This window comes from Myxine glutinosa, chromosome 9 (assembly GCF_964187855.1).
Source record: "Myxine glutinosa chromosome 9, kmMyxGlut1.1, whole genome shotgun sequence".
Taxonomy (NCBI): Eukaryota; Metazoa; Chordata; class Myxini; order Myxiniformes; family Myxinidae; genus Myxine; species Myxine glutinosa.
In genome coordinates this window covers 96,465,459-96,479,187 of record NC_136269.1, presented here as the reverse complement: position 1 = coordinate 96,479,187, position 13,729 = coordinate 96,465,459, and the positions used below count along the sequence as shown (strand labels likewise).

General features: G+C 42.9%; 1 protein-coding gene across 2 annotated transcripts in view; it reads right to left on the bottom strand.

The window, feature by feature from the left end:
- SLC7A9 (solute carrier family 7 member 9) overlaps positions 1 to 13,729 on the bottom strand; it is a 94,133-nt gene that overhangs the window by 79,425 nt on the left and 979 nt on the right. For both annotated transcript variants that reach the window (XM_068128794.2, XM_068128793.2), the window contains one exon: positions 8,084 to 8,231. In XM_068128794.2, the coding sequence (XP_067984895.1) occupies positions 8,084 to 8,231 (148 nt within the window). The remainder of the gene's footprint in view (positions 1 to 8,083; positions 8,232 to 13,729) is intronic.

Here is a 13,729-nt window from a genome sequence, read left to right as displayed (position 1 = left end):
TGATGTTTTATTCTGTGCGGAGCTGCATGGCAGTGGTTACAGGTGTCAGTGGTGTCGCCGAGTCTGTTTGTGGTGTAAAAGTTGTGGGTGGTGTCCACAGCAAAGGTGTGAAAGGTGAACACGATCAGACCTGGGGAGTAGTTTCTCTGTGTAAACGATGGGTGGGGATTTTGTGCCCAAGAAACTGTTTGGGCCCATGTTGTTTATTGCGTTTATGGTGATGTGGGTGTGATTGTGTTTTTTGTAGTTTCTGTTGTTTGGTTTGCGGATCTTACGAAAGATGTCACTGTAGTGTCTTTGTGGTGTAGTTTTAATGTGTTTCGGGGCCTGTGGGTGGTTGTACATGTAGTGGTATGGGTGATTAGGGTTGGCATTTGCTGTTGCAAGGAACTGTGCATCTGTCATGTCTAAGTGGTCTTTGATTTTAAGCATTTTTACTTCTGTGTGTTGGTGTTCGATGGGTGTTGTCAATGTGCAACCTGTGATGATGCGAAGGGTTTTATTTTGTATGGTCTGCAGGGTGTTGAGATGTGTTTGATAGGCTAGAGGCCCAAGATGAGCTGGCATTGTTGATGACTGTGATTCTCATGTTCTGTTTGTATGTTAGTGATGTGTCTTCGTGGTGTCCGAAGTCGGTGCCTGTGAGTGCCTTAAGTGTGTTCAGCCTTGGTGTGAATGTTTTTTAATGTTTGTGATCTGAGAATGACATGGATGTGTTAAAAGTGACGGTGTGTGTAATAGGGATGTTGTTCAGTGTGATATGTGGTGTTCTTTGGTGTAATTTCTTATAAGAATGACTGTTGATTTTGAGGGGGTTAATTTTAGTCTGTTGATGGTGAACCAGGTTTGTCCAGGTTTGTCGGGTGCTGAGGAAAGGTTGAAGTTGTGCTGGTGTTGATGTTGCTATTATAGAGGTGATGGTATGTTCTTGGGTGGTTGTGGAATGTCGTGCATGAACAGATTAAAGAGTGTGGGGGAGAGGACTGAGCCTTATAAATAAACACCTTTGGAGGCCATTTTTCCCCACAAGCAGGGGTTGGACCTTTTTCGGGCACCGTGGTTGTTGTTGTTTTTCGGTCCCCTTTTTGAAGCAATGTTTTACGGCCGGATGCCCTTCCTGACGCCAACCCTTTTTGCCGCCTTTAACGACAACCAGGGAATTACCAGTGAACTGGTACTCAATTAGCCGACCTCGGAAGGTATGACAGGCTGAGTCAACCCCCCTGGCGTTAATTCAGCGATCGACCGGGATTCGAACCCAGGATCCTAGGATCCTAAGCTGACACCCTGGCCGCTAGCCCAACACCACCAGCCTTGAGGGACTCCATTTGGAAAGTATCATGTGCGTGATGACCTGCTGTTAAAAATTACAAATGATTTTTTGAATTATCGGTAGTTGGCCAGCCAGAGTTTGTTGTTGCTGTACATGTTTGTGTTGAGCATTTTGTTTGTGAGTAAGAACTTTGTGAGTGTGTTAAACGCTTTGCTGATGTTTACTGTGTTGAGAATAGTGCGTTTTGGTGGTTTTAAATTGTTGAAGCCTTCAAAGGTGTTTTGTGTGAGGGTTGTGAGGTTTTGTGTGAGGTGGAGTGGTTTGATCTGAATCCGTGTTGGATGTGTGAGAGATGGATGTGAGGGTTTAGCCCAACGTTGTTGTTCTCTGGGAAAGCTCTTAAAATTAACAGAATCTTCCACGATGAGGTCGAAGCACATGGATTGTTGCTCTTACGTCACCGGCAGTTCAGTGATACCTTTTTTCTACCCTCTATTCTCCGATATTGCTCACTCTTTTCTCCAGGATGTACGAGTTCTTCAGGAAACTCCCTCCTGGTTGAAATTCCAAAATCCAGGCTGACTTCACACCTCAACCCTTGTTTTAATCCTCACTTCTCCCTTCTATGTATCCTGCACCTTCCAAAGGCTGTTCTCCCATCACCCTCCCATCTCATAGTGCGGGAGCCCAGAAACATTTGTTTCACATCTCGAGTACAAAAGGTTTGAGGCCTGGAATATATGCATCTATGATAGGAGACCCCAAAAAGGCAATTCTTAAGTTCTGCAATTCTGCACAGCAACCAGGGGGCGCCACCAAAGACCCCTAAATGTGACTCTTAATTCACAATTTGAGTACATCTTTCAAACTTGTCTTAAAATGTTCTCTATAGGAATGGAAATCAGAATTCCCAATTCTTAAGTTTTCAATTTGTGTATTAGGTCGCTTAAGAACGACCTAATTAATGCTAATTAACGCTAATTAGCATTTTTAATTCACAATTTGAGTACATCCATGAAACATATGGCAATGTATTCCTTAGGTCATCCTAAATCAAGATCAGTCATTCTTAAGTATCCATTTCATGTATTAACCCACTTAAGAACGCAAAATGTACTCATTGACCCCGTCCCTGGCAAGGTGAGTGTTAATTCACAATTTGAGTACATCTTTCAAATTGGTCCCAAACTGTTCAGTAGATCATCGTGAATCAAGAACAGCAATTCTTATGTGTCCATTTCATGCATCAACCCACTTAAGAATGCAGTCAGTATTGTAACGGAATTTGGGTTGTCACTGGCTGCTATCCCCCCTCCACTCCCTGGCTGGCCCTCCCTTATATGCAAGGGAGGGGCTGGAGTGCTGACCTGAGGGCAGGCCCCAAGTAGACACCCACACCAGTGCTGAGCATGCACACACCTGTCTGGCTGGCCGGATCGAGGGTGTTCAGTTTTGGTTAAGGAAGGAGTTTTGGCCTCCCAGCCAATGGGGAGGCTTCTTCCCTAACTTGAGCCAATTACACCCTAAACAGGAAGTGCCTCTCTACAGAAATGACTGTCCTGCAGTGAATAACTGGGACCAATATACAACATTGTTTGGGGAATAATAACCAGTGACTTAAAGGGAAATATTAACACATTATCAATCCAGGTTTGTGACACTATCTTGAGGGACGAACTTTCTGGGACACCCTGTAGAGGGAGTTGTCGGTTTATCATAGGACCTAATCATGGGGAATCTCCTGCTCTTTCCCTCCATAGATTCTCTGAATCGGCTGCAGAATGTCTGATGTTGCCTGCAATGCCTAGATCACTGCTTAGGTAAGTCAACAAATAGGGTTAGGGTTTGGGGTTAGGTGGCAAAACCCCGGCAGAGGTTGTAGAAGGTGACGACTCCTTGGATGGACATAAATGTGGGGCATTGCTATGGTGAACATCACTGGCGGCTTTAACAGGTGGCGTTTGGGATGAGATGGCGGTAAAGTTCTTGTAACAAGAAACATGGTAACCCTAACCCTAACCCTAACCCTAACCCTAACCTAACCCTAACCCTACCTAACCCAACCCTAACCCTAACCCAACAAACAATACTATGCTGTAGGCCTAATAAGCATTCGGGGCCGATACAGAATTATGTAGCCCTAGGCCTAGGTGGCGCGCAGGAAATGTCCAGGCAGATGAGGGTATCCAAAGTTCTGTATGCATACCGATTTCAGGTTCGAACCACAGCTGAGTAGAAAATAATGACTTATTGCCTCAAAATTTGAAATAACTTCTTTTGGATTTCACTGACCAAAACTGACTGACTCGCCATGCTCACTGACCACCCGCTGTGATTTTATTTTTCAGACAATGATTTGAAACATGCAACCATGGAATCGGCCACCAATACTACGCCTACTGTCCAGCCTACTGTCCAGCCTACTGTTTCATCATTGGAACGCAGATGTATTCTTCACATCCAACGCAGTGCAGACAAGAAAGCTCGTCCAGACGTTCTACCTTTCAAGGATACGCAATGGGAAGCAGTAGAAACAGCAGCAGCTAATAGACGGCAAAAGCAACATTTCCAGGACTCTGTCTTTTGTGGTGTAGTTCAGAGATTGCCTACGTCTCCTGCTGAAATGGATGGTTACCATGTTTCTTGTTACAAGAACTTTACCGCCATCTCATCCCAAACGCCGCCTGTTAAAGCCGCCAGTGATGTTCACCGTAGCAATGCCCCACATTTACGTCCATCCAAGGAGTCGGCACCTTCTACATCATCTGCCGGGATTTTGCCACCTGTTTGTCTATTCTGTGAGAAAAAGATAAAACGACTCAAAGGTGGAAGCGTCGAACTGTTGGGAAGATGTGAAACCATTGAAGCCGGTGTATCGATCCAAAATGCAGCAAAGACATTAAATGACAGTAAGGTTATTCCAAAAGTAGTTATTACGGATTTAATTGCCAAGGAGGCCCACTACCATCATTCATGTAAAAGTGCGTATTTGTTGTCAGCCAATCGAGTTTCCCAAAAGGACACACGTGAAACAAAAACGCCTTCTGAGACCAGTGTGTTGGACATTTTTGCATACATTGAGCAATCTGTAATAATAGACAACAGACCTGAACTTCTTAATTCTGTATATGAACGTTATCTTGATATTTGTTCGGCATCCGCAGAAACGCCCAGGGGAAGCGCCTTCAGCCTCTCTAGGACATTGATGAGTCACTTCAAAGCGCGCATAAAGATAGAGTTCACTTGGGAAAAGGCTTGGAAACATCTTATATAATGCAGAAACCACAGATGATGCAATTCGTGTTGTATATGATTACACATCTACTGATGAGAGAACAATCGCCAAAGCAGCATTGCTTTTGCGCAACCAGTTGCTCAAGGTTGAAAAGGTCGACCTTCCTGAATGTCCGACATTGGAGGATTTAAGAAACGGGGACTCGTCACCCCCAAAACTTGTAGTAGATTTTTTCAATATTTTGTACGGAGGGCTAAAACCAGAGCGATATACAGAGTCAGTAAAGCGCCGCGCAAATTCGTCTAGTCAGGATGCCTTGTTCATTGTACAACGGGGTCGCGCAAAACCTGCAAAACATGTAGCTCTTGGTATGAGTGTTAAGTCGGTCACTGGCAGTAAAAAAATGGTTCAAGTCCTGAACAGGTTTGGTCACTGTTTAAGCTACAACACATTGGAAGAAGTTGAAACTGCCACAGCTGAATCCATTCAAGAACAGAAGCTTGCTTGTCCAAAAGGAACAGTCGTAGGTAAACCAGTCGGATTAGCCTTCGACAATTTCGATGAGATGACTCAAACCATGTCTGGAGCCAATTCGCTGCACGATACCATGGGTATTCTGTACCAAAATGTGCCAGCACCTGATGAAGAACGTGAAGCATCTGCTGTCATGGCAGTTTCAACCTCAACTAGTGCTCGGCAAGTAAAGACAGGCAAAAGGAAGAGAACCCTTGAGAGTACAGATACTGCACTCCAGCCATATAGGAAGATACCAAAGATGACGAAGTTCAGTTACAAAAACACTGCAGTCTACAGCCTTCCAGATGTTAGCAACAAGGCTCGCCACCTGGACCTCGTGTGGATGATGAGCCATGCCATTGGCAATGATGTATTGCCTATTATGTGGGTTGGGTTTAATGCAAGCATTTGCAGTGACCACCTTCCAAAACAAGAGGTTCTATATATGCCAAACTTACGCCAGCCTATCACCAGCCTAGAGGTCGTGCAGGAGACTCTCCTCATCACGCAGAGGTGTGCTAATGAGACGGGACAGAAATACGGAATAGTCAGTTATGATCTGGGCGCAGCCAAGCCGGCACTTCAAATACAAGTGACTGAGAAACCGAAATTTGATAACATTTTCATAATGTTAGGCCCATTCCACATCGAAATGGCTTTCTTCAAGGCTATTGGGAAACTCCTGTCCAACTCTGGAGGACCAGAAATGCTGACTGAATCTGAGGTACTTGCAACCGGATCCTTAAACGGATTTTTGACGGGGAAACATTTCAACAGGTGCAAGAGATTGCACCCCATACTAGCCCTTGCTCTTGAGATGCTACACTTCTCATCCTTCTTAGACTCTTACCCACACAGAGAAGAAACAGAAGCATTGATAAGCAGCATTCAACTGACCACGTGGGAACAGCTTCAGTCTGCTCTAGACTCGGACGTCTTCAAAGCATGCACAGCCGCGTATGAAGCATATACCCAAGTGACAAGATCTGGAGGCCATGGTGCAACCGCCCAGTTTTGGAGAATGTATATAGATTACATTCATAAATACCACGAGCTCGAACGGGCGATTCGAACGAATGATATCGATCTCTATACATACTCACTGACCGGACTCATTGGACTGTTCTTTGCTACAAACCATGTAAATTACAGTCGGTGGCTGACAAAGTTCCAACTCGATTTGATGAACATGGAAGACAGCCATCCTGGCCTACGTCAAATACTGGAAGCAGGCGTCTTTACTGTACGACGAACAGAACATCCATTCAGTAGATGCCCGGTCGACTTGACTCTAGAACAGACGATTAACGCGGATGCAGCTTCGAGAAGAACTGGATTCACTTCTTCAACGAATAATTATGCGGCACGACTTCGCTGGATGCTTACGAAATCCACTAGAGCTTCATTCGTTAGTCTACTCCACGAAATGGCTGGGCTGATAGTCAAAGAAGACACAACTGCTGAACTGAGACCTGCACGAATAAAACGTGACGATAGAGATGTGAAAACCATGGTGAAACAAATCCAGGATAGTTGCAATCCGTTTGGGAACGAAACAGATGCAGATACCATGTTGTACAACATCCATACAGGAAGGGCAACTAGTGAAACAGTTCGCGAAAGTTTACTGAATGTGCCAGCAAGTGGAAGGACATTACACCAGGCATTCATCACAGCATGCGAGGCCGATGACAGTAGGTTTGAACAACCCATAAAGAAAGCTCCTCTCAAAACATTCGTAGACGAATGTGCCAGAAATAGACGAACACCGGATAAGAAAGTGGCAGTTCTGAAGTGTACTCGTGATTTGATGGGCCGCCTAATAATCCTTGCATCAAAGCGTGATGTTGACCTGCAGCATATATTCCAATATCCCCTTACACCAGTACCACTCACGATGTGCAATCCTGATGAGAGCATGGTCAAGACAGATAAAAGTAAGTTGCTTAACTTACTGGAGAGCAAGGAGATCAAAGGAGACGGACCTCAACAGATCAATGCATACGTAGTAGATGGACAATATCTTCTGCACACCCTACCTCCAAACTTACCAAAGCATAATTCATGCATACTAAGTACATTTTTGTGTAGTTTATAAAAAAATAAAACATTGTGTTTGTATACAATCTATGTTTCTCCTTTTTGTCAGTGTGCATTCTTAAGTGGGTTAATACATGAAATGGATACTTAAGAATGACTGATCTTGATTTAGGATGACCTAAGGAATACATTGCCATATGTTTCATGGATGTACTCAAATTGTGAATTAAAAATGCTAATTAGCGTTAATTAGCATTAATTAGGTCGTTCTTAAGCGACCTAATACACAAATTGAAAACTTAAGAATTGGGAATTCTGATTTCCACTCCTATAGAGAACATTTTAAGACAAGTTTGAAAGATGTACTCAAATTGTGAATTAAGAGTCACATTTAGGGGTCTTTGGTGGCGCCCCCTGGTTGCTGTGCAGAATTGCAGAACTTAAGAATTGCCTTTTTGGGGTCTCCTATCATAGATGCATATATTCCAGGCCTCAAACCTTTTGTACTCGAGATGTGAAACAAATGTTTCTGGGCTCCCGCACTATCACCTTTCCCTCCAGGGATTCAACAAGCCAGTGTACTATAATCTCTTGCCATCCCCAATTCTGACCCATAATGTTCAATAGTTTATGACCTACATTATCTTTTCTCACCCAACCGTTTTACTTGCAGATTGCTGATTTTCCTCACCTCCTCTTTCTCTTTTCCTATTCGTTATTTCCCTTATCTAGTGTGGTCAACTGTTGACACACACTTCCCTTCTATTAGTTCATACTCTCCAACAGTTTGCTCTTCTATGTAAAATAAAAGAAAGGATTGATCATGGGATTTTAACCAGGAAACATCAGCTTTGTGCGAGTTATCTGCTCTGATGAGAACATCAAACAAGCCAACCAAAGTCGGTGGTTATTAAAAAATACTTTGCAAAGACACAAATAAAGACATGTATAAACCATGTTTGATTTCAAGACTGTAGTTTACAGTTAAGCAACAAAATTACATTCCTGTGAACACTGACCAAGGGTGGCAAGAATGCCAGAGAGCGTCCAAATGATGAGAGATGGTCCGACAGCACCCGAACTCTCCAGCAACGACTTGGGTGAGATAAAGATTCCAGAGCCAATCATTGTACCCACGATCAGGCAGATTCCACTAATGAGACCCATCTGAAGCATAATCCAAAAAGAAAAGCAAAAATCAGAAAATGCTCCATATTAAGGTGTTGTGTAAATTATTTGAGAATGCATAACACAATGATTTATGATGATGGAACATTAAGAAATTTATGAATGAAAACAAACTCGTTAAACTACAATGGCATAGTCTCACCTCAAGCATTCATTCTGACCAGAAATACCATTTTAAACTGAACACACGTAGTATGGCCTACTGCTATTATATCCCATATACCCGTATCATCCATGAACCCTATTATGTCACAAACATTTTCGGCATAGGTGATGTACGTCATAAATTTGTTTCTTCCTCGCATCGGGTCATAGATCAGATATATGAAGTTTAAGATTTGTCGGATAAGAATTTCAATTCAACCAATTATGGCTGGAATACCACTTCTCTCATGACGTCATCATTGTCACGCTATATATACCTCATGGGGAGTTGATGCCGTATGCCAGGTTTAATTTTTTTTTCATTGAGTGGTTTTAGAGAAAATGATGGATACGTTTTTTTCCATTAATCCAATATGGCTGCCATACCATGTGACCAATGACGTCATAAATTTCATCGTTCACTCACATCGGGTAATATTCCAGATATGTGAAGTTTCACATTTTTCGGATAAGAATTTCAATTCAACCAATTATGGCTGGAATACCACTTCTCTCATGACGTCATCATTCTCACGCTACATATACCTCATGGGGAGTTGATGACGTATGCCAAGTTTAATTTTTTTTCATTGAGCGGTTTTAGAGAAAATGATGGATACGTTTTTTTCCATTAATCCAATATGGCTGCCATACCATGTGACCAATGACGTCATAAATTTCATCGTTCACTCACATCGGGTCATATTCCAGATATAGTCAGGTTCACTATGTTAACAAATATAATTTCGTTCAAAATTTTGGGATTAGCAAACCTGTACATTTTTGGAATCTTCAGAGCATGGAGAATCTGAAAATCAATGTTGGCATTTTAACAGACACCTGCATGGCCGCCATTTTGGATTTTGAAAATGGCCGCCATAAAATACATATTTTGCGCGATCTCGGCTTCTAGTCAACCTAGAGACTTAATTAAATATGCTAATCCTATGTTTTCTGGGTCAAGGAATCCAATAAAGGCCTCAAAATAGTGCTCAGGATTATAGAAAAGCAACAAACAAAGGTGATTGAAAACCATTGTTTTTATATTTGTGATATAACTGTATTACATAATACATGATATTGCAAGTCCTTTGAAGTTATAGGTTGTTATAGGAAGTTATAGGTAGTATCAGATTGAACTATAAGTCCTATACACAGGATCTACGAGGTCTATACCGTTCAGGAATATGCTTTTACAGATCTTCATCACCGTCCTGAGTGTCATTTTCGCAAAGGTGTCTACGCAAATGTAAACATTAATTTTTGGATTCGTCATGCGCTGAATACTCCAAAAATGTATAGTTTTGCTAATCTACCAAAATTTTGAACGAAAAAACATAGTGATCCTGACTAATATGTGAAGTTTCAGATTTTTCGGATAAAGATTTCAATTCAACAAATTATGGCTGGAACACCACTTCACCGATGATGTCATCGTTATCACTCCCACGGGTAGTTGTGAATGAAGCCAGGTGCACAATGTTCAATACAGGAAGTTGTGCAGAGATTTTCACCATGTCTGTTTGTTCCGTCTGTCAACAGGATATCTCAAAGAGTTGTGGACGGATTCGGGCGAAATGTGGTGGACCATTGAGAGATAGGGCCAAACTATATACAGTATAGCACGATATCTCAAAATGTGTGGACGGATTATGACAAAACGTGTTGGATGATTCGGGTAGGTGACAGGAACAAGGCAATTCGATGTTGGTTAAGGTCAGGATGCAGATCCCGGCCTATCAGTGAAATACAAAACAAACTGTTCAGCCTGGCAGAGGAATGCACTCTCGACATGTCCAAAACAACATCACAAGGTAAGTAGAGCACGAAGTTGAACACCTGAATGATTAAAACGAAAACAATGAAGTGTGTGCGATGGGTTCCGCATTATCTCGTGAACCATCAACAACAACAAGACAACACGTTTCTTATACAAGGTACAAATTGAGGGAAGATTTGTCCATATTACACATTGGGCAATATTCCTGGGTCTCAATTTTTTACAGCGTAGCTCATAGGGAAAAGCAGTCTATGTATGTATGTATGTATGTTTTATGTATGTTTGTATGTATGTATGTTTGTATGTATGTATGTATTGTTGCGGATATGGGATTTGCATCCATCCATATCCGCTTGTAAATATTCCCCTATTTCCTCAATACTTCCCAACTCTCCCCAATCCCCCATTCCCTAGTCCCATTTTCTGTAAACAACACTCTGTAGACCCGACCTCCCCCTATTTCCCCCATTAAATGTCGCATCCAGGTCCACCGCATCTCATGTAGACAACTATAGGACATCTTGCTAGTTATTCTTAGTCTATGTCAGTTAAGGATTCGTTTCCATTAATTCTGACCCTTCGTTGCACCAGAATGTGATTGTATGGCACCGTTAGGAAGTTTAGGACCTCCCAATACCTCCCTGCAGCTCTTCCTCACAGTTCTCTTCAGCAGCAACAACAACAACGAGCGCAGGGAGTGCGTGTCCTCACTCCGGCTTGGTTGGTAGGAGTGGTGGAAGGACACCAGGCCTTCCCAACGAGCCGCCATCGGACATGTGCTCGACGGGGTTACCAAACAGGGGCAGAACATGGCTCCCTGTCGGCTCCTCGTCAAGGGCGGAGCCCGGTAACCCCCGCACCCAATGGAAGCGGGGGACCGGCCCCAGTTGGGGCGGAACCAACCAGCCGAGGGCGTGTCACTCCCCGTTGAGCATGCGCAGTAGAGAGATAGGTGACGTCAGATGCGCGCTGAGCTTGAAGCAAGAAAGACATACCCTCCGAGCGCTGTGAGACCTCTGCCGTTCAGTGAGACCTCCCTGCATCTTTGGACTGTGCTTTATCCTGTCCCCGAGCCAAGGTGCACCTTGTGCCATCGATCTACCTGTCCATTCCTGCCATCAACCCCTGTGTGAGTCTGCCTTGTCCGTTTGTCCGTGGTCTGTCTGGGCTTAAATAAGCCTGTATTTAAGTGCCCATCTCTTCTGTGTTCTTTACCTCACTCTACCTTGTTATCTACCCCTTTTCTCCACCACTGTAATTACACCCTCTTCCGGAGGTCTTGAGAACTGTACCCCCTTGCGTCGTTTCATCTTTCCCAGTCGTCGTGTCTTTTCTATCATTGATTTAGCATAGCGCGATTTGGCCAACGTTATAATCGGGTGTAGCTTGTTAATGGTTCGAACTACGGGTTACTAAACCCGCTCGGTAACCTAAAACCGTAGCTCGAACGGCCGTCTCTTCCCTGTCTCACGACCGAGCGTTGCACTCAGGTCCCGGGAAGGCCCATTCCGACTTTCTGGCCCGAATACCCTGGCGGCGCTGCGGGCGGGAGAGAGCGTTGGGACGACCAGGAACGGAGAGTGGTTAGTAGAATGAACGGCGGGTTGATCTCCGCAGGGCAACGAGGGAAGCCCTCTCCGTTTCCGTAACAGTATGTTTGTATGTATGTATGTTTGTATGTATGTATGTTTGTATGTTTGTATGTATGTATGTTTGTATGTATGTATGTATGTATGTATGTAAGTCTCCTCACACGTACACCAATCAGAGCTGAGGATCTGGTCACATGACAGGGGTGATGTGATGTCATTACGGCAGTACGACGGCTGAATCCACAGACCGCCATTTTGATTCCGATGCCGTTCAGGCCGGACATATCGTTGAACCTGTCAAGTATCACAATCTGCATGCTCTACCTTTACGTGTTTCATTCAGTGTGAAACACAAACACTTGAAACACATGTAGTAAAACATGTGAAAATAACGATCTTTTATAACACTCGATTGTTGTCATGGCCGTGGTGGTTGTTGTTGTTTGTGTGTTTTTCTGTGCAGTTTTATATATTTTTCTATTGCTTCGCAAAATATCACTGCTGTATATATGATTTTTTATGCTCATTCCGTGTCCTTCTAAACTAAAGGGTTTCTACTGTCGTAGAATAATAAATGAATTCAAACTGCTGTGTGAATAAACCATACATTAGCGCTTCTTCCTCTTCTTCAAACTCGCAAACAGGCTTTTAGAACTGGCAAACTCGTGATTAACCCTCTGGAGTCGACGATTGCACGTAATTGCGCGGTAAATTTGAATGCGGTTAGAGCCGATAAATTCGGCTTGTCGACATTTCGGCGCATGCGTGAAGCCGATAGAATCGGCTTGTAGACTCCAGAGGATTAAACAAACGATATTTTTATGGTGTAGATGTTTGGTTCCTGTGTTTACAGCGTTTATCTCTCCGCATGTACGTATGACCTATATATATATATATACAGTGTGTGTTTGTTTGTGTTTGTGTGTGTCTGTCTGTCCGCTCACTTATACTTACTTGCCTACAGGTCACAATTTTACCCCGATCTTCACGAGACTTCACCAAATGGTAGGGTTCGTGGTCCGACAAAATCCTATATATTTTGAGGTCAAAAGGTCAGCATAGGCCAAAGGTCAACCACTTATTTCAAATTTCTAAAATCCTCAATTTACATCTGATTGGCTTGAAATTTGAATAGGATTTACATATCGGCTAACTGAATTCAACCACCAACTATTTTTGAGATCAGCGTAGGCCAAAAGGTCAACATAGGCCAAAGGACAACCCCTTTTTTCGATTTTTCTAAAATCCTCAATTTTCATCTGATTGACTTGAAATTTGAATAGGATTTACATATCGGCTAACTGAATTCAACCACCAACTATTCTTGAGATCAGCATAAGCCATAAGGTCAACATAAGCCAAAGGTCAACAACAATTTCAAATTTCTAAAATCCTCAATTTTCATCCAATTGACCTGGAATTCGAATGGGATTTTCATATCAGCGAACTGAATTCTCAACCACCAACTATTTTTGAGATCAACATCGGCCAAAATGTCCACATAGGCCAAAGGTCAACCACTTTCTGAAAATTTCTAAAATCCTCAATTTTCATCCGATTGGCTTGAAATTTGAATAGGATTTTCATATCAGATTACTGAAACCAACCACGAACTATTTTGAGGTCAGCATAGGCCAAAAGGTCAACATTAGCCAAATTTCTAAAATTGTCAATTTTTATCCATTTAACTTAAAATTTGAAGATGATTTGCATATCAAGTCACTGAATTCAACCACTAATTATTTTTGAGGTCTAAAGGATGCTCCCCTGAGTGCCATGCCACTTTGTTCTGTTTTGCCAAGTGTCGCTCTATGAGTGATTTTTCATCTGTGTCTGTTTGTCTATGAGCAGATTATCTCAAAGAATTATGGACGGATTCAGCCGAAACTTGGTGGACACGTTGGATGTGTAACAAGGACGAATTGGTTAGATTTTGGTGACGTTCCGGATCCGGATACTAG